Source organism: Pempheris klunzingeri, chromosome 6 (assembly GCF_042242105.1).
Source record: "Pempheris klunzingeri isolate RE-2024b chromosome 6, fPemKlu1.hap1, whole genome shotgun sequence".
In the NCBI taxonomy this organism is placed as follows: domain Eukaryota; kingdom Metazoa; phylum Chordata; class Actinopteri; order Acropomatiformes; family Pempheridae; genus Pempheris; species Pempheris klunzingeri.
The window spans coordinates 21,919,545-21,942,471 of record NC_092017.1 but is presented as its reverse complement, the minus strand read 5'-3'; the positions used below and the strand labels follow the sequence as shown (position 1 = coordinate 21,942,471).

Here is a 22,927-nt window from a genome sequence, read left to right as displayed (position 1 = left end):
TGAACACCAGTGCATGTGTGTGTGTGTGTGTGTGTGTGTGTGTGCGCTTTTTTTGTTTGCATATGTACAGGTAAACACAAATGCATGTAAATATCACAAAGCAGCATGCACATGAGCTGTTCTCTTTCCACCCACTTCCTCCTCTCGCTTTGCATGCTGTGATGTGTGTGTGTGTGTGTGTGTGTGTGTGTGTGTTTGTCAGTAGCAGATGTTCATGAAATCTGCCCCTCCTGACAGTGGGCAGCCTTCATCACTTATGGGCCTGCGTGCACACACGTTGTTGTGATTTAGCTATTTATTGTGGCATTAGTCAACTCAAATTTGTGCAGATGTTTGTGCCGCCATTTTCCAGAAGCTTTTCAAGATGTACCCGTTTTATTGACTACTGTTGGTGCCACCAGGACAGGCCAACAAGTCAATAAAGGATTTACATTTTATATGGAATTATCGGCTCAAACATATGTAGGTGACTTTACACAGGTTGGATAATGAACTTGGATTGAGATGTGTTGTGACCTCCACTCAAATCCTTGAGTACATATATACATGTTAAATTAACAATAGAATTTATATTCAGTGTGTCTATATCATTCACTGAAAGTTGTTACAACATCTTCTAGATATGATTTTGATGGTTTATATAGGCTACTGGAAGAGTAATATTAATTGCATTTACGTTATTTCACAGGAAGGTTAATGGTTGAGTAAATGGTTTCGGAGTAAACTGGTATTGTGCTGACTGGATAAAAGGTCTGGCAGTAACCTCAAACGAGAGTGAACAGCATTGATTGGACAGGTACGGGAAGAATGTGGTGTAGACTAACTGAGGAAAAGACTAAGGAGAAATAATGAGTGTGTGAGGATTGATGTGGTAGATGGCTGCCTTGACTGAACTTTACAGCTTAATACAAAAGGGCAATTCACTTCGATAAGAAAATATCTTTAGCCTCTGTCCTGTTATTCTTCCTCCTCTTGCCTCAATCTTGTTAAACTGCGTCCGGACGCTACGCATGCATGCTGTTCACAACTGCTGCCAGTGTTCTGTGTAAATGTGTGTGTGTGTTAGTTCTAGAGCAGGTGCAGGGGTTCAGGATCTTGCTGGTCCACGTTTACTGGAGTTCGGGATCTTTGACGTACAACCAGCAGTTTCACTGCAAAAGACTGGACTTTGATGCTTTGAACGACCACCTCATGTCTGACCTGCATGTTTTAATTCAAACTAATCGATTTTGTACAATTGAACATCAGTGTTCACCTGACCTCTTCCATGAGAGTCAACAACATAAAATCATAAAGTCGGCTCAGCTCTGTGCGGGTAGAAGTCTCAATGGGAGAGGTCAGACAAGTTCCACTTTTGTAAACCACGAACATACATTTAGTCCAGCATGTGATGACCAGAGTGTAAAACAGCTCAGTCTAATGAATTTCGGTTTCTCTTGCAAGATGGTGATGCCACAGTATGAACCCATCAATCCTCCTTTGTATCAATGGTTTATTTCCATGAATCACTTTCAGGAGTGTTATTCTACTCATGGGGAACAGTGGGATCTGTGATTCTGCTGAACATGGAAACAAAAAGAACTTTTCACCCAGAGTGTCCTATATTTCGTCCAAATGTCAGAATACCTTCATTGGCTTGCAAGACAGCTTCTAGCAGAAATCCTCGACAGTATACAGTGTTCCTGTTACATATGTTCCATTATATTTTGCGGTGGCGGCCGCCTCTCCAAAATTATGACCACCGCTGCTTCACAATTTCACGAAATGCCACGAAGTTGCAGTTGCACAACTCCCCCGAGCTGCCCGCTCCACTGAACTCAAAAGAACAATCGTCTGCTCTCTCTCCACTTTGAGTATGAGCAACTGGAACAGTGACAGGACGTCAATCACTCTCAGCCAAATATGATGATAACCAAATCAACAGCACAAGTACAGCATTTTCTCCTCACTGAAACCGAGCAGAGGAAGTTAGATTTCACAGGTTAAATAAAACGTTTAAATAAACATTCGGCATGTATTCTCTATTGATGGAATAGATGGAGGAAGCCATTCAGGTAACATTACTTTAGTTACTGAGGGCTCAAGGTTCTTGGCTATTTTCCCAAAGTTTTGAAAGAATACACAACCTGACTAACCACTGCAGCACATTTAAATATTACAGGAAAATTAACTTAGCAGCTTAAGTCATCCCAATCGTGATTGTGATCCCAATGCTGTTGTATAACATTACGTAACCATGAACTTAAATTATCCACTGCTGGTAAATCTACATACACAGCCCTTAGATGTATTACAAGAGTACCTATAATAATGTGATTGGCCAAAGGCTTCCGTCATGGGCTAGATTTTCTAAAGCAGAAGTCTATTTTTCTCTCAGACCTAACTATCGTTGTAGTTTAACTGAAGGCTAACATTTACTGTGTTTTCTGTGTTTTAAGTCATTGTGTGAACACTATATTATGAGGCAAACCCCACACGCCGGTTACTGCAAGCTGGCTTGAACTAAAACAACAAGTATTCTTGAATTATATTTTGACCTGATGTCCGCAGGAGAGGAGTGACTGTCTGCTCAGTGGGGGGAAATAACCTCCAATCTGAGCCCTGTGGCTTCAGGGCCAAATCAAGCAGAGTGGGTGTGGATGGTGGAGGGAGGTGGGGTCACACTGGCTGACAGCAGAATCAGTCCTGTCTTAGGGCGAGCCACCTGCTTCCCTCTGCCCACTGGCTCTGTCCTTTCCACGATCATATTACCCAGCTCCTCTATGAAAGACATAAGTCAAATGAGGAAATGGGCAAATGGAAGCAACAGACAGTGTTTGACCAAGCGGTGGCTACTACGGCTAAATGCTGAAGCTTTTCTTGTAATGCTGGTATTTCTGATTATATGGAAGTGATGGGAAAAGCTCCCAACTTCCCACAGTACATTTTCTTCACAATAAATTAAGTCTTAATAGGTAATTTCATTTCCTCTAATGGATGTCTTGGTGGTAATTTTGAATAATATTGTTCCTCTGCGTTATTAAGACATTAAGGGACGTCTATTTTGAGACATGTTTTGTTCTATTTGATCAAATCACCCTATGACTATTTGTTTTTTCTATCGCAACTCCACCCACACTTCCCCCATTTTTTGAAATCTGGATTTTCTGACTCTGGTAGCTGATGAATATGATAGTGAATGCTTTGTTCAACCTTAGGTTTGACAGCATTTATTCAGAAACTCAAAAATAATGGCTCAGGTACTGAGGCCAAACTTTACTGGAGGAAGCATTCACAGTCACAGAATAATGAATCTGGTGTCATTTTTTTTTTTAGAGCGTTATAGGTATTGTGTATTCTGGTTTATTGTGCTCATAATACATGGGCAGTGGTTCATGGTCAAACTAATTGCTGGCTTCTCCATTCTAGTAACATTATGCTACCTGGAAGGTTGAATGAGTCGTTGCATGTTTAGGTGCAGGATAGCCAACATAAATCAGGATAAAAAGCATTAGCAAGTGAGGAGGCAAATAGCATTGTAATGGCACTTATTTTCTGTACATTCTAAACTAATTGCAGAAAATCTAGATACTTGTACAATCGGAGTGCATTTAAGTCAGCTGGCATCGACGCATCTGGAGTGGAAATAATACAAAAACAGGTAAACATGAAAAGCCCGTATGTAAATTTACAGCTATTTGCATAGAATTTCAACCATGTTCACACAATAATGCACTGTGGGGTGGTGAATACTGTGTAAACATTTCAACAGGTTCTTAGCTGAGATCCTGTACTTGTACTGTTGCCATTAAGAGTCTGGCAGTCGTTGCATAGTGCACCTCTTGGGCCATGTGCCTGTGACCACTGAGGTTAATTATGGGTTTGAGTCCCTGCTCCTGCTGCGCTGCTTTACTGCATCATCTGTCCCTACTGGAAATAACAAAACATTCAATGAAAGCAAGCATAAAGATTTTTAAAAAGAAAGAAAAGATCGATTAAGATGTAGTGATAGAGAACCTCCTATCACTGTTCTACCATTAAGTCAGTAAAAAAGAGAGGAATGAAAAAGGGTCTGAGGCGGCGTCATTGATCTGACTCCATTCTCTGTGCCCTCCTAGAGGATAACAATGACTGTTTAGCCATTGTTTAGTCCAGCAATGACCAAGAGCGAAGACAGGTAAAAGCAGAAGGATATAAATGAGGGAAAGGCACAAGGGCAGGAGGTGGAGGGGGGGGGGGCAGCGAGAAAGAGGGGGAGAGAAACTGGCTGAAGAGAGGGAGATGGAGAGAACAGAGGAGAAAAATCAAAACAAAACTTGTTAAACTGAGGAATTCTACTGGTGCCAGTGCAGAGAAAGGGTGTTAAACGAGCATACAGGGTGCGAAAACCCTGAGAATGTGTTGGAGAGAGAAGGAGAGAGAGAGAGAGAGAGAGAGAGAGAGAGAGAGAGAGAGAGAGAGAGAGAGAGAGAGAGAGAGAGAGAGAGAGAGAGAGAGAGAGAGAGAGAGAGAGAGAGAGAGAGAGAGAGAGAGATGTCTGCACTTGTGTACTGTGTTGTCTGCTCTCAATATGTGAGTGTGCACGTTTCCTAAGAAGCTCTCCTGGCAGGCATTTGATAGGCCAGTGATCTGTGGTGTGCATGGTTTAAGCCACCTGTCATACTCACACACACACACACACACACACAAAGCTTGGCTCTGACTAAATATGGAAAATAATGCTTTTTGGATCTATTAGGGATGCGTTGTTGTAATTTCCAATGAATACTTAACAAATGATTAAACTATGTGCTGTAACTGAATGCCTGATTGATACCATCCGTGCATTAATTATCACCTCATGGTAACTTGGAAATTGAATCAGCCAAAATCCTGACAGATTCCTCCTCTGTCTTTTTAACACTGAGGAAGTGGAAATTTAGTTTGTATTCATGAATACGGAAATGAAGGTTTTGTAACAAAGATTTTGGTGTACTTCACACACAGACAGCAGCAGATTAAACTGCTCAAAGTCACTAACATCGCTGGAATGAATGCAGTGCTAGTATTGTTATATGGTCCATATGTAATAATAATGATAATGAATAATAGTTATTGTAATGCTTGCGAGTCAGATTGAGTGTGGCAGTAACTTTCAGCTTGCTGGCAGACCTTGGCTTCTTCCTCTGTTCTCTGTCTGTAGCATATATCACTCTATCAGTAGGTCAAGGACGCAGTTACTGCTGGTAAGGAGGCCATGCAGAGTGTGTTGGTCCCCTAATCCCCCTATCCTCCCATCCTCTCTCTCTCTCTCTCTCTCTCTCTCTCTCTCACACAGACACACACTCGCACAGGATTGAAATGATGGCCCACTGTTTGACTTTCCCCCAGTGGCCCCGTTTGTGTTTGTGAGCCATGTCATTTGTGACTGCAGGACAAAAGGAGAATGTGTGCGTTTGTGTAATGAATGAACAGGTGTCAGAGCAAACATATTTTCTCTCCACTCTTTCTTCCTTCCCTGTTAAGAAAAATCATTCTAGCTTGGTTTTCTTACCTCATTTTTGCCTTATACAGTTTCCACTGTACAGAATAGGGTTTGCTCTTGAGTGGTATTAGAAAATACATATACTGGCAAACACTGCAAGCCGACAGATGGAAGCGTCAAAACAGCACCCAGATCATCTGAAAGGCAGTTTGCAGTCCGTTTGCTTTTTATTTGCAGGAAATTGACAGCAGAGCCGGTGTGTGAGATCACTGCCGGAAACAGTTTCGCCATTACATTGAAATTAATTTGGAGAAGGAAATTCTATCACTGATTTCAGCTCCTCTGACATTTTAAAATAGTTAGATACAGAAGTGCTGCTAAAGATTTAGAAAGCTGTTTAGAGACACAGAGGCAGGCCTAATGGCAGTTTATGTCTATGGTAAATGGCACATTTCTTACTGAATTTCCATTAGACAAAACAAAAAACCGATTCAAGGGTAACCTGGCAGTGTAGTGTTGAGGCTAGAAGCTAGAACTGCTTCTCTGGGCCTCGTGTGCACACATTTTACTCAGATGTTTGCATGGCTATTTCTTTTACGCTTGTAGAAATGCACCATGTACCCTTCCCACAGTTGAAAGTTTGGATTACGCTGGCATTACATTTATTCAGTTGGCAGACTGCTTGAAGTACAATACAAATGACGTACAAATCAAGCTCCAATAGACCAAAGAGACGGCTTTTATGAATAAGTTCGTCAGCACTCAGTTCCACATTCCACCTGCCACAAGTGCCACAAGGCATGCAGATGCTTATGAGCCGATCTGAGACTGTTCCACCACAGAGGAGAGTTTAGATTGAAATTTCCTGCCTTGCAGTAACGCACTGCCTAGTTGTCATTCATTTGCAGATCATAGTGAATGAGGAGGTTCATAAACCTGAATAAGAGGCTCCAGGTAGATGGTTGCTATGGCAGGGGCCACTCCTCTAGGCGAGTATTAGTCACTTTAACTCAATGCGGGCAGCAATAGGGAGCCAATGGAGTAATGAAAAATGGAGTGGCATTTGCTGCTTTTGCTTTCTGGCTGATTGCATCAACCAATCAGCATGTCGCACAACATGTTGTTGAGAGGTGTGCACATCGGCTCCTCTGCAAGCCTCTGCAACCTACGGTTATCTGTAACCCTCTTCTCTGCACAAAGACATTTCCGTGCGTCTTCCCTGACCTATAGTTCCAGTCTAAATCCGTACAGATATAAATGTACTAGAATATGCTAGAAGATAGAAGAAAGCTCTTCCATATCTTAGAGATGCAGTAGCTTCAGCCAGTGTAAGTAAATTTGTCTACTACCATCTTGAGGACAGCAGTTAGTAGCAGCAGCAGCAGCAGCTTTAAATTAAATAACAGAAGGTAGGTCAAGACTGGGGTGGTTGTGTGGTGTTTTTCAGCTTGGATTGCAGCCACTGGTCAGTGAATAAAATTTGGCAGCAGTGCTTAGTGAGTGTGGAGTGTGGCGCCCTGTTCCATTAAGTGGACATGTGTGAGGCTGATCGGCTCATTTGGATGGTGCTAGTGAGTTTGTGTTCCTTCGTCAACTTAAACTATGCTTTGAGCTTCATGTAGTCTCACCAGGTATCAGACCAGGCTGCTATCACATTCCTTATCAAGTCCATCCTCTCAGGGGATGTTGCTTTAATGCTACACAGAGTGTGTGTGTGTGCACCCACACATGCACGGACAGAAATTGGCCCTTGGCTTCGGGCTGCTGCCAGGGTACTGACTGGACTTGCTGGAAATGTCGGCTTCTTAAAGCGTTCAAACACGCAGAGGGAACAGTATAGCACAGCATGTTATACTGTCGAACAGCTTGAAATAGAGGCACAGAACGATCTTGAATAAGAAACACAAGAGCCGTTTGTCCTGCTGTTCTCTCTCTGACATACTGTCCAGGTTCTCTGTCTAACCACTGTTGGTCATGAAGACTTGACCGGTGTATTTATCATTATCAGCAAAGTTTTTGTGGACTATTTTCATCTCTGCATGTCTTAACTCAAAATACGAAATCAGGCTCTTGTGATTTGCAGTTTGGTGGTTTATTTTTAGTTTATAATCTATCTTTGAATTTAAAACTATAGGCAGTCTTGACTGAGCCCAGGGGCTGTTTAAACCCCTTGTGAGCATCACTTTGCTGTTACGGCAATGTTCATTAGAAAGCTGCTGAAATAATGTAGTGGGAATTTCAATGAAACACAGTGGAACATCGTAGAATAGTGTGATGGGATGTAGTGAAAGTAAAAGATCATTAAAGCCTGGAATGTAAAAGGAAATCGGCTGAAACAAACTGGAATATCATAAAAAAAAAAAAGAAAAAAAAGTGCAGCATGGTGTGCTCAGCTGGTAAATTGTATAGCTGAGAAAATAAGGCAGGACTGTTTGGACTCCTAAAAATAGTCTTTAAGTGTCTTGTGTGCCAATGCTCTGAGAGACGAACGTTCAGCTGGATTTAAGTACAGAATAGCATAGAGACAAGAGATAACACACCACCACAGAGACAATGACATTGAGTGGCATGATTCAGCCTTGTTTGAATGTCACCACGTACTCTGCAATGTCAGTGTCCAGTGAATACTGTCCAGTACAGCAGTAACTACCATTTGGTGAAAAAACAAAAAAGAAGAGAAGAAGCTGGAAGCAGAGGCTTTTTTGTGTAACTTATTATTGCAGCTCTCTGAAGTGTTTTGTGTCATTTTTTTTTGTTTTGCTTGTCTTCTACCCTCATTATTTTCTGCATTTAGGCAATGAGGTTTTCCTTTAGTCTATTATCTTTTTATGTTGGAGAGATTGTGGCCAGAGAAAGAGAGACCATGAGGAAAACAAAAAAAAAAAAAAAAATCACAAAATTCGTTAAAGTAGAAACACATCTTAGATTAGAAACGTGTAAGCACTGAAACGGTGAGATAAGCAAATATAAAAGTGGAGCTTTGGTTGGCAATGCATCACTTTGTTTACATCCTCACACATTCATACAGGCATGTTTTGATCTACATTGTTTAATCCTATTTTATTTGCCTTATGTCTGGAAAATCCTTAAAACTTACCTGTAAATCCTTGTTAACGTCTTTCTTTTCTTATAGTAGGTGAGGGGTAGGATTAGGGTTTTCTAAAATCAAGTGTCTTTTTTTTTTTTTTATTCTAGTACAGCAACCTACTATTGGAAATTACTTGAAATATTCTTACAGCACAAGCAGACTTTTCATTTGTTTTAAGAATGAGGAAAGAACAGACGAATGATTATTTTTGCATTGTTTTGGTTATGTTTAGCTTGGTTCTCTCCCTTCTCCCTTCAGACTAATTCTACTTCCTCTTTTGTAGCAGGATGCTTGTATAAAGAAATAGATATGAAGCAAAGATCCTAAGGTCCAATCCACAACCCCCTCCCCTGCAGCTCGCTCTGATTTAAAGGCCGAGCGAGCTGACCCTCTGAGTGGGCTGCCTCGCATGGCCTTCACTGTGAGGAACGTGCGCTCATGGTGTACACGAGTGGGCTGAATGGTGGTTAAAAACATAGATAAAGAGGAAAAATGTACATATTAGCCGTTGTACGACCACTTGAGGTAGATTTTTTTCTTCTTCTATGTTTGTTCTTATAGAAATAATGGGATAAATGGGATTGGAAATGTTTCTAAGTGAAATCTGTCCACACGACCTGCCGGAAATGTCAAACCTGCTGTCACACATGTAAAACGCGGTCATTGTATCACCATGAGTGGGTGCATTACTATAATGCAGTTCATTTCTTTTCTTCGCTTTTGAATGGAAGCATAAAACATAGCCAGCATTACCTGCCCGCGGATAAAAGCTCAGGATTTGAGCAACAATACAGAAATGCTAATCACTTCTGGATAGACCGTTTTCATTTTTCTTTCTGTTTGTTCAGGTCCATTAATAAAGTCTCTTATATCTGCTTTAATCCAGCTTTTGAAAATGCAATTTGCATTTTTTCTGTATATCAAAAGTTTTAATACAGTTGGACAGGAACGTATTGAAAGGAAGGGTGGGAAGGGGAGAGAATGTCTATACATAACATACATGATCACGGAGAGCTCAGTGTTCACCTGAGGATAAACCAGTTTGAAAGTCCTGCCTGATGTGCATCATACTGTACACTTGCCATTACATCTCGTCTCTGGTGGCACTAAACAATAATCACTTTAGGCTGAAATGACTTGCAGATTGTTTGAGTGCCGTGGTTCGTTGCTTCTCTCTCTTTTTGTTTCTGTATTGTTGCTCAGTGTTCACTCGTTTCCCCTACACGGTTCCTCTTCGATCTGGAACCGTTCGAATCTTGGACACATTTGACTGTGACTGGATCCACAAGGTTGCTCATATGGAGAAAAACAAACCAAAAACACCTGTTGCCAAGCTCTGAACACTTTGCGCTTTCATTTTCGTGAGTGCAGTGGAGACTCTTTGGCTGTGTAATAGTGAAACCCATCATAAAGGTACCAAGGCTAACAGAGTTAGCAGTGTGCAGTGGGGCTCGTAACACTCAGTCAGGGTGAGGATGTGTTGCTGTGCTATTGCATCTCTCTCCGCTCTCTTTGCTGTCTCACTTAATCACATACTGTCACTAATGAGACAATATAAAACATTTCTTCAGGAGAGTGGACTACAGTCTGCTTCAAAAAAATACATTTCCAGATTTTGTCTTTGATAGTCTTTGATCCAGTCTTTGATATGCAACTGTGTGTGTGTGTGGATTTGAGTGTCGTGTGGTGGGCTGCTGTTATTATAAACAGGCAAAGAAAAGCATTTCATTTCTTATAAATGCATTTAAAAAAACAAAATGTTAAATGTGAAAATGTGTCAAAATCCATTTTATTTGTCTAAATTCAAGTTTTCATGTTGTCTTGAATACTTGAATATTCTGCATCAGTTAATAATAACGGTCTTACTGTTATAATAATACTATTGTTATGGGATGGCTCTCTGCAGATACGACTGTTAAAGTCCGATTTACCCCCTGACAGTTACTAGGGTTTTATTCACTTACCATATTTAGTGTTTTTTGGTAAAAGTGATGCATTTTGTCTGTTTCTGTAATGGTTAACTCATTTTTAAAACTGATTCTAACGGGTTACTTAATTCACAGCAAATTCAATTTTGATATTTCAGAATAATCACATCCGCATATGCACATTTTGGTGACCTCTTGGCTGAAGTCTTGTGTCTTTTTCTGTCTCTTTATAGGAAGTCCATGAAATTCTGAAAGAATATGAACTCAAGTACTGCTTTGTGGACCGCAACAAAGGCACAGGTAAAACAGACATACAGACATACAGACATACAGACAGACTCCAGTTGTACTCCTGCACTTGTGAAGACCCTCACCGACACAATACATTCCCTCCCCCTTACTGAAAGTTAACACTTACACCCAGTCTTTACCCAGTCCCCTAAAGGATAAAGGACCATCCTCAGGCTAATACTTGAACTGGTCCTCACAAAGATAGACATACAAGAGCACACACACACACACACACACACACACACATACACATACATACAAACCCTAAACATACAATGTCATATCTGTCATTAAAATGTTGTATTCAGTTATATGTAAAGTTGTGCATTGGTGATATTGACAGTGTGGATGGAGTGAGGCAGGAGGCATACTGACAATAGTGCAATAGTACATTTATTTGTACATTTGCAGTTTAAAAGCATTTGATTGGCAGCTTGGTGCTTCAAAACAGTAGAATTTGTTTTTGACGGCTGCAGAACTCTTCATATGTTAACTCTTAACTATATGTTGGACTCATTTTAGTTTTTGTTTTAAGGCTCAACCAAAATCCTACCTGTAAATTAGCTGCGTGTAAAAGTGAAGTGAAGTTTTCTCACATCCTCACCTTCTATATTTGGTCCTCATAAGTCTGGGAACACAAGAGGTCATACGCACATGGAGATACATGTACACACACACACACACACACACACACACACACACACACACACAGAGAACAGACCCCCTGCCCCTAGAGTGTGTCCCTTTCCAGGGAAATCTTACATAGTGTCTATATTTAGTCTGCACGGTCAGCCAAGCTCCTGAAACATAACGCTTTTGGAACGTACAGGGGAGCTGTAAACAGCTGAGATATCAAAGCACCAGCCTGTCCAAAAGGTTAATGGAGTTTCAAAGCAAATGAGAGGCTGATGAAACACAGGCCCTCATCAGATCAGCAGCCACTGTACTCTGCTAATTAGGCCGCTGCAGCGTTGTTGGGTGTTGGGCTCTGATGTACTGATGTGGGTGAAGGGGGACTGAGAATCCAGTGTCAAAAACATCTGAAGTTGTTTGAGAAGAAGTTAACATTTTTTTTTTGGAACAAATCCATGGTGATGCTGGTAATGGCACCACATCCCTCTCTGTTCATTTGCTCTTGTTTTCGCTCTCAATTAATGCTCTTTATCGCTCGCTCTCTCTCTCAGTTGTCATTCCTTCTCTAAAACGGCTACACGTCACTGTCATGGTCTCTCTTTCACTCAACACTTTCGCCCTCCCTCCTTATTTGTTTATCCACCTCTTTCCTCTTCACTGAAGCACCACTTGTTTCATTTCAAGGACTCGTTTGACAGCATAATGTCGTATCATCTAGAAGTCTCAGTATTAGCTCTTTGAGTTAAGATGGAGAACGCTGAAAGCTGAATTTACATGCGTCTTCAAAGAGTTGTGTTTTGGGCCTCGGGTGAAAGCGAGATGGATAACAAGGTTTTTCTTTATTATTCTTTATATTCCCGGGTAATATTGTCATAAATTTTATAAATTCATAAATTAATTAAGGACTCTGTTAAGATGGAGCATTGTAGCGGAGGAGTGGCTATGGGAGGTATTGTTTGCTCCAAGCAGCTTGTTGGTTTCACGTTTGAGCTCGAAGCTGATCAGTGTTCAGGAACTTGCTGATAGTGTCCGTTTAATTCTATAGAGGGGGGGGAGAGAGAGGCAATAGAGGCAGGCTAAATATCACAGGAGAAGCAGCAATATAGAGAGCATTTTCAGATCATATTCCAAACACTTGCTGTTAAACTTCAAGCACCGGAAAAATAGAAATTTGGTAAAATCGCTTCTCTTTATGTTAGTTATGCATAATGTAAAGAAACGTAGCATCATAATGTGTTTTTCTGTTAATGCAAGCAGAGTTAAGATGCTGCCTTTGACATACAGTAGCTTTCTGGTAGACAACTGTACAATGATAAGGTCGTGTCACAGGTCATTAATGCTAACCATTAATTGAAGCTAACAGTAGTTTCCTTGGCTGTCACCTGTGATTCAAGTCACATGAATTCTTGTATTGCATGATCAACCACAATGATGCAAAAAGAAAAGAGTGAAAGAGAGTTAAAGGTGGCCAGAAAATAATTTTTTCAAGGAATAGTTTGACATTTTGTAAAATGGGCTTATTTGCGTTCTTGCAGAGAGTTGAATGAGAAGAAGGATACCGTTCTCCTGTCTGTACGGTGGACATGTAGCCTGAGCCAACAGCTTCTTATCTCAGCTTAGCATAAAGACTGGAAATGGAGAGGAATAATCTACTGTTGCGTGGCTCTAGAAAGGCAATCGGTGAGCTTTTGAGGTGCTACCAGGTGGATTATGTTAACATGTTATATCTCATTTGTTTAATCCATACAAAAGTGAAGTGTCAGAGCCCACCAGCTGCTGGACACAAACATGAGTGGCATTGTCATCCAACAGCCAAAAAAAGTGAAGTATTGTTCCTTTTGAATGTTGCAGCAATGCATTTGTACCCAATTCTGTCTACACACATATAAGTGGTGGCTTTTTTTTTTTTTCTTTAGCGCATTGTTGGCCACCCTGGCCAGTATTTACTATTATAAAACACAAGGCCGCTGTTAACAAATGTGTTAACTTCTTAACTGCAGAAGAAATGATACCCTTGACTTTTCGTTTTAGTCGATGTGGACGAGCTCCTACTGGAACACCAGTTAAACGTACACCGCTCATTAACTCTTTCACCCCACAGAAGTGAGCACAACTGTGGTTGTTTAAGGTGCTCTCTCAGCAGGCAGGGTGGACGCTGTTCCCTCAGCTGGTATAAGTGTGTGTGTGTGTGTGTGTGTGTGTGGTGGGAGATCCCCGACTGCTTCGGTTAGAGGTGTGGAAGATTGATTTCAAGCCTCTGTAGCTTTTCACTCTGTGTGTCTGCGCGTGTGTGTGCGCAGAAGGTAATCCCCTGGCTTGTCACCCCTTCACTTACCCCAAACACAGACCACTAGCAAACCTTGTGCCTGTTTGTTTTAATGTGTGTCATAACAAATGTACAGCTGTGTTTCTGTGTGTTTTATAGAGAGAGCGGTGTTGGGTGGGTGGGGTGTTTGTGTGTTACACGGCGGTCAGCTTGAACTCGCCAGCCACTGGATCAGTTTTCATGGCAGCTGGATAACATCACACCAACTAAGTGTTTACAGTCTGACTCGCCATCTCCCTTCCTCTTCGTCTCTTTGTCTCTTTCACCATTTGTGCCTCTTCAGTCTTACAGCTTTAAAAGTATCAATTGAGGATTTATTTTTTGTTTCACTCTTTCTCTGCCACTAGGAAACGGGTTAAAAAGTCCAGGTGTTGGGTGCACAGAACACCTTAGGGTTTCTTCTTAAATGTGACACAATTTCTCTTTAGCTGAGAGTCTTAAGGGTGTTTTACAGAATCTCTGAAAAATTTAGTTTAGTTGAGGAAAAAACATTAAGAGATTTACTTCTCTGAAAGAGATTTTACAGCATTAAAATTGTAGTTCCCATGAGGACCTGTTGTCTGCCTGTAGTTGTGCTTGTGATAACTTGCATCACTTTCATCGCCTCACAAAGTTGACTGGAAGAAAAAGCAAGAAAACCAAGACAGAAAATACATCTTAATTAAATTACTTAAGGGTGTTTCATGTAATCAGTTTTATTTTAAGGAAACCTTCACTTAGATTTGAAGGTGTTTTGTGCAACCGACCCCAGACGCTCAGCACTGTCGGGAAAACATAGTTGTGTACATTAAATGTTCTATTTGCTTACATTACCGAGCAAAATGCAATTAGGGCAAAGGTTAGTAGTAAGATCATGATGTTCTTTTTCATGATCTGTTAATTTCTGAAAGTCTGAATATGACAAGTGTTCCTTCCCTCCCCCCCGGCTTCATCAAAGTAAGATCCTCAGGATCATTGACGGTTGGGTTAGGGTTAGGTTCTTACAAGGTGCTCACTGCTGAGAGATTTGAGTTGCTCTAAAAAGACATTTTTTCGGTGGCACTCTTTTTTTTTTTTTACCTGTCAGGGGATAGTTGCTTCTCTTGCTAATGCTAACCACACAGCACTGTTGTGTATTTCAGCAAAGGTGCTTTAGTTGCTGCTACATCAGTGAAGCAGATGACAGCAGATGTCACTCGCTTTTCTGTCCTGAATAGAAAGACCACTGAGCAATTATGCGAATGAGATGCTTTGAGATGGCAGAGTGGCAGACAGGGAGCAGCTTGATACCTCAGAAAACCATTATGCTTTACAAAAGAAAGAAGAAAGGCTACCTCGCAGTGTAGCATCAGTTTGGCTCTCAACATCACCAGCAGGTGGTTGGAGAGGGTGAGAGTGGTTGACAGAAAACATTGGTTTTGGGCAGGTTTCAAGCCGAAATATTTGCAGCCCAGTCGGACTCTTATGAAGAACAGAAGCCAACCCAGAAGTGGGGCGATCCTTTGGCTCACTGTGTCAGCAGGTGGTGAGGGTGAGGGGCCGGGATGAACAGAGGGAGCATAATCAATCTCCGCTCATACAGTTCCTGAGCCCTCAGCAGAGAGTTAGCCAGGAATCAGCTTTAGCTCAGCAAGGTAACCTGTACATCTATATTACAGGACGTAGCTGGATGTGATGTATTTGAATCGGCTTAAATGAGGGAGGTCATCAACAAGAGTTCAATCACATTTCCCCACAACATTGAATTATAAAAATGTTGAATTTTTTATGTTGTGGAATTATTTGCCTACAAATCATGCGGCATGCTTGATCGTCTTTAATCAAATTCAAACTGGGTACAGTCCGTATCTAATGAAAGATGAATTTACAGCCCCTAAGAAATGCACAGCCGAACTGCAGCTGAACATAATAACAATTAGCTTAAAATATGAAATTGGTTTTATATCGGTTTTATATATCTTTTGCTGTTATCAGCCTTTGGGCTCTATAATGAGAGCACAATGAAATATTAATTGTAAGATGATGAAATGAAATTTTCCTCTGATCTTTTAAGGATTTTCACTCAAAAAAAAAAAAGAAAAAATTAATCTTCTGTAAAAACTCAAAGTTTGTGGGATTAATGTTTTATTAGAAAACATTTGGCCCATCTTGAAAAAAGTAGGGTTTTTTTTGTTATTTATAGATAATTCAGTTTTACTGTCGTGGTGTATATATTACACAGAAATATCCAATATGTTGTACATCAACATGACATCATTATGGTCGCAGCTCTTTTGCAAACAATGACGAGCTAAAACAATGAGTTGAAACGCAGTGGTTCTGCTGGTGGGTAGGTACGGATCAAAAATAGCCTCCCCTGGGGAACAGAAAACTGCTATTTTGTTTTATCGAGAGCAGAGGGATTTTATAATTGGTGTGAAATGCACATATATTCCCTGAGCTGAGTGTATCACTTATGCAGACACAAACACAGTCGAGCATGCACAGGACTCTAAAATTTTCTGAATGCTAAGAGCGTCACCTGGGAGTGTGAGAGTCTGTTTGTCTTAAATGGTAAAGTGTGTGTTTGTGGGAACTCCTGTCGGTGATGAGTTCATCATAAGACATGGAGGACTGGATTTTCAAAGCTTTGGCCATCATTTCTGTCACGTCCCTCCTTGCAGTCATTTCTGAGAGATGATCCGTCGCATCCTTGTTGGTTAGTTTCAACTTGCTGTTTCGCTTTGTCCGTTTCTCATCATGATTTTTTTTTTTTTTTTTAGCCATATGAAGTGATTTTACCCCTAAGGCATTACCTTCCAGCTGTATTTGAGAGTATGTATTTGTTGCTCCTGACAACTAAACTGCTCTCATGTGTAAAATTGTCTTGAGTTGCCCTTTTTTAAGGCAAACATGAAGACAAGGAGAAGCTTTGTTTTGTCGCCTCTTGAAAAGTTGTCATGTACCAGACCTCCTCTATAGCTCAATAATGCTGCTGATCAACAGTCGTCATGCCAGGACTCACCTTTGTATCAGTGTTTGTAAATGGGATTCAGTTATTTCAGTGTTGGAGTCATTTTCCTTGAGGTGTATATAACGGCCTTCCTCTGGGATATAGGTGTTAATTACACCAAGGATAATTCTCTCTGTGAATGAATTAGTAGTTGATCCCATGGTAATTCACTCATAGTACACATTTTTTTTTGCTGCCTTTCTTCTAATTGAATTTCCTGGGTGTAATAAAAGAGATTGCCATGATAAACTGTTTCCTGTGTCTGTCTTATGATTCTCTGGGGGTGTTTTTCTCCCGGTGTGTGTGGTTGCTACTGTAGTCAGTGGACCCTTTCCTGGCTCGTCCCCCGACCTCCGCTCTAATTGAAATGTACTGCTCGGAACAGCTTTGGCATGCATCTGCACCTCATGACCATATCAGTTCACTCAGCCGGCCTCCGCCGTTGGACTTATTTGGTCATACTGATGGGAAGTGTTTGTGTCTGCGTCTGTCTGTGTGTCCTGCAGTGCACAGATCTGTGTTAATGTGTGTGTTTAAGCGTGTCCCGCTGTGTGTGTGTGTGTGTGTGTGTGTGTGTGTGTGTGTGTGTATATATACCTCTCTCCATTCATGGCTTTGCTTCGGGCTGTTGCTTCAGCTCCCCGGCTAATGATGATTTTGTTCTGTAACACCCACCCTTCTAAAACACACACAAGCAGAGCACCAATCACTTGCTTCCTATCTGTCCTTCTTTCTCCCCAACTGTCCTTCCTTGCTCCTGATGTGTTTGGTATAAAACAAATACCTTGTATAGCCATGTTATCCCCTCGAAAAGTATCTAATCCTCTCACCGCCCTTTGAACTGAACCTTCCTCCCACATCTCGCAGCCTCCTTTTGCTTCTTTTCCTCCCTTTCGTCCTTTTCTTAACCATCAACAAAATTGGAGGCACTCTACCAGCAGCTTGTTAGCTGGCCCATGGCCCCCATTCAAAAAGTTAAGCATCCATCATTGCCGTTCCCCACGCTCACGTTAATATCAGCTGGGCTTCCTAGTGCTGGATAAAATCTCATTAACGGGGTTGATTATGAATTGGCAGTAAATTTGGCACATTCAGATTCCAGCTCAGTTGATTTAAATTTTGGGCTTCACATCCCAAATGTTTCCACTCACCTTTTGCCAGAGGCCTTTTAGATAAATTTGTGTGCGCTTGTCATTAAGCTGGCCCGTCCACTGCCCATGTTTAATTTGAACACAGTTAATATCTCTCTTGGTTTTATCAGAACAGGCCAAACAATGTTCACATGCAAATTCATATCCTAATGAGTTTTAATTATTTATTTCTCATTATCAGATTCCGTCTTTCATGATTCATTTCCACTGTCAATCATTTCAGTGGCCTTAGGCAGTGATCCGTGTCATCAGTTTTAATCAACTAATTATTATTTATGCCCATAACTTATCTGAGATCCCAGACCGGCAGAAAAGAAGTTTGGCTTCACAATAAGTTGTCTTACAAGAGGAAATGTTGTAGATTTTAAAAACAACTTAAAATGCAAGTCAGAAAGAGTTTTGGGCGAACTTTACCTATTTTACTTTAACTTACTGAATATGGAAGAAGTTTGAGGCTTGTCTGTGTTTTGGTTCAGGTCTCTGCTGCTAAATTTGAACTCGGCTCTGAATTGAAACCTCAGCCAGATATTCAAAATGGCTGACAGGCAGTTCGACAGGCACACAGATGCACACATTTACATACGTACCCACAGACAGGCAAATGAAGCTGTCTGCCAGCCTGTTAGGAATCTGCAAACATCAATCCATCCATCCAACCAACCAGCCAACCACGGTGAGCCAGCCGATTCCCCATGACGCCACCAGCCCCAAGCGTACCACTAGTCCAGAGGTATGTGTATTAATTCGGCAGTGCTGCGGAACCAGGGATCTGGGAACACAATGGCAGGGTTTATCCAGGGAATCCCAGCCTGTCAATGGAGGCCTTTGTGCTTGTCGCTGCACTGTCCAGTAGCGAAGACAACACATGCTGGCAAAAAGCTCATTGGCCTGTTGCTTTGTGTGTGTGTGTGTGTGTGTGTGTATGTGTGTGTGTGTGTGTGTGTGTGTGTGTGACAGTGTGGATGAAATACAAAAAATACACAAGCCGGGGTACAAGGGTTCAGTGACAGAAGTAATACTATCCATCACTTGTACTGTTTTCATTGCAGTTTCAACATTAAAACACTCCTTTAGCTCTTCTTTTTTACTGCCTCCCTATTCTTTTTTTCTATATCTTTGTCTTTGGGTTGCTGTTGCTTTGTGTTTTTTTTCATCTGGTAATGATGCTGCTGAATGGAGAGTTGATTAGCTTTGCCGTTAGTTGTTTGTGATGTCTGGAAGGGTGCATTTAGTTTAGAAGCATAACATGGAAGTTGACGGTCAGAGAAATAGTTGTGGTTCACTGCCTCGGGTTTCTGCAGGAAAAAAACAAAACAAACCTAAAGCTAATTACATGCAGCATCCCGAGGGTTGAGGATTGATTGTAGGTTCTGAACTAAACAAGTTCCAAACATGTATGGGGACAAGTATTTACTGAATTTGTTTCTATTTCGCTCATAAATTCCTTTTAAAATCCCCTTTACAGAGTTTTGGACTCACCGCACATCCCTCTACATTGGTGGTCATGCATGACTTAAAGAGCATACTGTAGATATTTGTGACAAAGCTTCACAAGTAAGAGATGATACTGTAAAATGTAATCAGCGCGCAGAAATGATTGACAAGTATGTCTGACATGATGAGAATTTGCTGCAGCACGGTTTTAGGAATCACGATTATCCCTTTTTTTTAAAAGTCCAGTTAAATTTAATTTGAAGGGAACTCATTTAGTCAATCATAAACAACTGCAGAATTAACCTTGTTGCCTTAATAGGCGTTGCTGCCACAAAGGTTCAAATTGTACGCAGCAAAAGTGAATATTAGTGTATTTTTATCAAACAATTTTTTTTACCCCAAAAGGCCACTAAATACCTCTTCATTTATACCAAATTGCTGAAATAAATAAATAAATTTGCTGAAAAGGTCGTGGTTTTTGATTTGAACACATGACAGCATGATTATACTGGTTACTAAGATAATAATATATGACAAGAAATGGATCCAGCATTTGATTAAAAACTGGAATCGATGAACAGAATCAATTAAATCAAACTGACCTCCAGCTCTAAAAATTGCCAATAACTAACACTGACAATTAAATTTTTCTATAATTTTTACATTTCATAAGCATTTTCCTCTTCCCACCAAAGTGAATATTTAACATTTTTGAAGGGAACTGTAAATCAACTCTAAATCTGTCAGTGCCTACGGTGGCCCCGAGTTGTGTAAACAGTGTAAACATAATACACGCACAGCATGTTCCATAAGGCAGATTTCCTTATGAAGCACACTTCAAACAGGCAAGTCAAAGTGCTTTACGTAGCCAGAGAAAGGCATTAGAAAACAATAATCAGTTAAAATAGGATAGAATAAAATAAGTCTTGTGTCAGCATCCATAATTTAGCTTTGTAATGATGGGAGATTTTAAATGAACTGTTTTCTGAAGAGTTTTGAGCACTTGTATAACGGTGCTTCTGCTGTAAAGCACATTAAGAGCAATTATTCAAATTAGAGCATTAGTAATTGGAGACGAGGCTTTGGCTCTTCAGTCAGTGGAGTACGACACGCACGTCTGTTTTTATTCGTGTGTGTTGGGGCTGTCCTCAGAGGACCGCACAGCGCTAGCTAACAGAGCCATTATGAGACTCGACACTGCTCTTTTTTCACTTTTTGTTCTGCATCTCTCTGTCTTAAGTGACAGCAGCCGAGTCCGTCTAATTGCTTCCCTGGACAGCAGCTTGTCACTGTGTGCGCTCTCTCTCACGCTCTAGCTCTCCCTCTCTCTCTCTCTCTCTCTCTCTCTCTGCATCTCACTCACCCCCCCCTCTCTCGCTCTCTCTCCCGCCCTCTCTTCCACCCCATCCTCTTTTCTTTTTCTCCCTCTCTGTCATCATCTGTCCATCTGTCTCCTTGTGAATCACCAAATGCAAATCAGCACAGACCACGCAAATGCGGTGCGCCTGTTATCTTTGATCACACAAACACACACTCACTCACTCACTCACTCACTCATAAACACGCCCTGTTACTGTACCTCTTACCTCTTGCTGTCAGGCTGACTGAATATGTGAAAATGTCAAATCATGCTTGTATGTGCGCTTTCCTTCTGTGTATCCATGACTTTAAATTCTTCACACTTTCATTAAGCCACTGGGGGTAACTAATGAAGTGATAAATACCCCCACACACGCCTTAGCTTGTTTGAAAACCCTCATGCTTGACACCAGGAGAGGAGGAGAAGAAGAAAAGGATGAGGATGATGATGAGGAGGAGGATTGTGACGGCTCTTTCTCCTTTGCCGATTCACACCAGCAGTAATGTCCCCTGCAATTTGCTCAATTTGAGGCTACTGTCAACAATCACATTTATTGCTGGGACTAAAAAACATACCAAAGCTACAGGTTTCCGCATTGCCTCAAAGTCCAGGCATAAATATATTTTCTTGTATCTGTACTTGACTGTCTTTAAGTCCTGTCATTATAGATTTACAAATGCAGACACACATAGCAGAGATGCACAACATACAGATGCACAGTTGTGTTTAAAGTGGTGTATTGGTGTAAAGTTGTTGGGGTTACAGCCCAAAGACATATGTCATCTCATTGAACCTACAGTGCACTGAGTCTAATTAGCAGCAGGGGACATTTTTATGATATTTATTGATCCTACCAGAGTCTAGATATTCAGTTGAAATATTTCCTTATAGACAGTTTTGTGGAGCAGTTCTTCCTTAGTGGCCCAGTGGGCCACAGGCTGCTACCAGACCATGTATTATAGTTATTATAGGCTATTTTCACCGTAATTGCTTATACTTGTTGTGGTCAGACTCACTATGATTACCTGTCACACGGGATAGTGATTTTCAACTAAATTAGATCATCAGAAGTCACTTAACGACTGTATCTGGATGTGCTGTATTGCAACTAGATATGTATTAAGTTTAAAAAAAAGATTATTAAGAGTTTGTGGTTTTAAGTTGGGGGGGGATTGGCTAATGAAACTACTGTAGCTAGCATATGTGAGTAGCAAATGTTAGTGTGTCTTCTGTATCTACCTTGGAACTGCATCACTTGAGTGCCTCCACAGTACTCCGCTGTACTCCTGGTTGCTAGTACAAACACAGACCCAATGAGAACATGGCACTGGCACATACCCCACCAAAACAAATGTGTGGCCCATCCACCTAATGTATATGAATGGCATCAGACGGGTCATCTCCCTGGCTGTGGTGGTCCCAAATTGACAGGAAAACTAAGGAAGTGTAAGGAAGGAGACCCAGTGCAGTTGCCCTGGCTGTGCTGCTTTCATTTATGCCACTGGCAGGGGTTCACACACAGTTATGAAGTCCAGAAAGGTTTATGGTTTGCTGTGTGTAGGATGGTGTGCAAGGTTTCAGTCCTCATTATCGCCTCGTACCATTTTGTTTTATTCATCATTTTATGTTGCACTGCTGAAGCTTGGGCTTTGATTTGTGGTCAGCAATGAGTATATGTGCTTCTCAAGAATAACTGGGGCATCTTTTTTATCTTCGTACCACCAACAGCAGTACTGACCCAAGACCAAAAAAAGTATAGTTATGGTGTGTGAACACTTTGGGGAATGTACGCAACTTCAAACCAGCAGTGGCAGGATTTTTCAGCTCCCTGTGACAATCAGCAATAATGTTTTTTTTTTTTTTCTTTGTTTGTTGCAAGAATCTTTGAAATACAGAAAAACTGCAGATGTCTCATTAACATAATCACATACTGTCTATGAACCCTCAAGTTTCTCTCTTAAGGAACCACAGTTTGTTCCAGGGTTGTTTCTTATCTGTAGTTCACACCAATGCACATAAAAAAACACACACACATTGTAAACACACACACACAGACACATACCGTTGCACTCTTTTGCTTGAAAGCTTCTGTACATATCAAGAGTGTACGCAAAGGTGCACACAGTAAAGTACATGTGCAAGTGAGCACACACACACACACACACACACATACACATAATGTTATCATCTGCTGATAGTCACAGTGTTATCAGGGTTCTCAAGCTTGTTTTCTATCTTTGAAGAGCACAAAAATAAGAGCTCATGGTAAACCAGCTGACCATAAACACACACACACAGCTGG

General features: G+C 41.1%; 1 protein-coding gene across 1 annotated transcript in view; it reads left to right on the top strand.

Annotated features, from left to right (window-relative positions):
- raver2 (ribonucleoprotein, PTB-binding 2) overlaps positions 1 to 22,927 on the top strand; it is a 70,526-nt gene that overhangs the window by 4,721 nt on the left and 42,878 nt on the right. Inside the window, exon 2 of the mRNA XM_070832675.1 lies at positions 10,693 to 10,759. Coding sequence (XP_070688776.1) covers positions 10,693 to 10,759 — 67 coding nt within the window. The remainder of the gene's footprint in view (positions 1 to 10,692; positions 10,760 to 22,927) is intronic.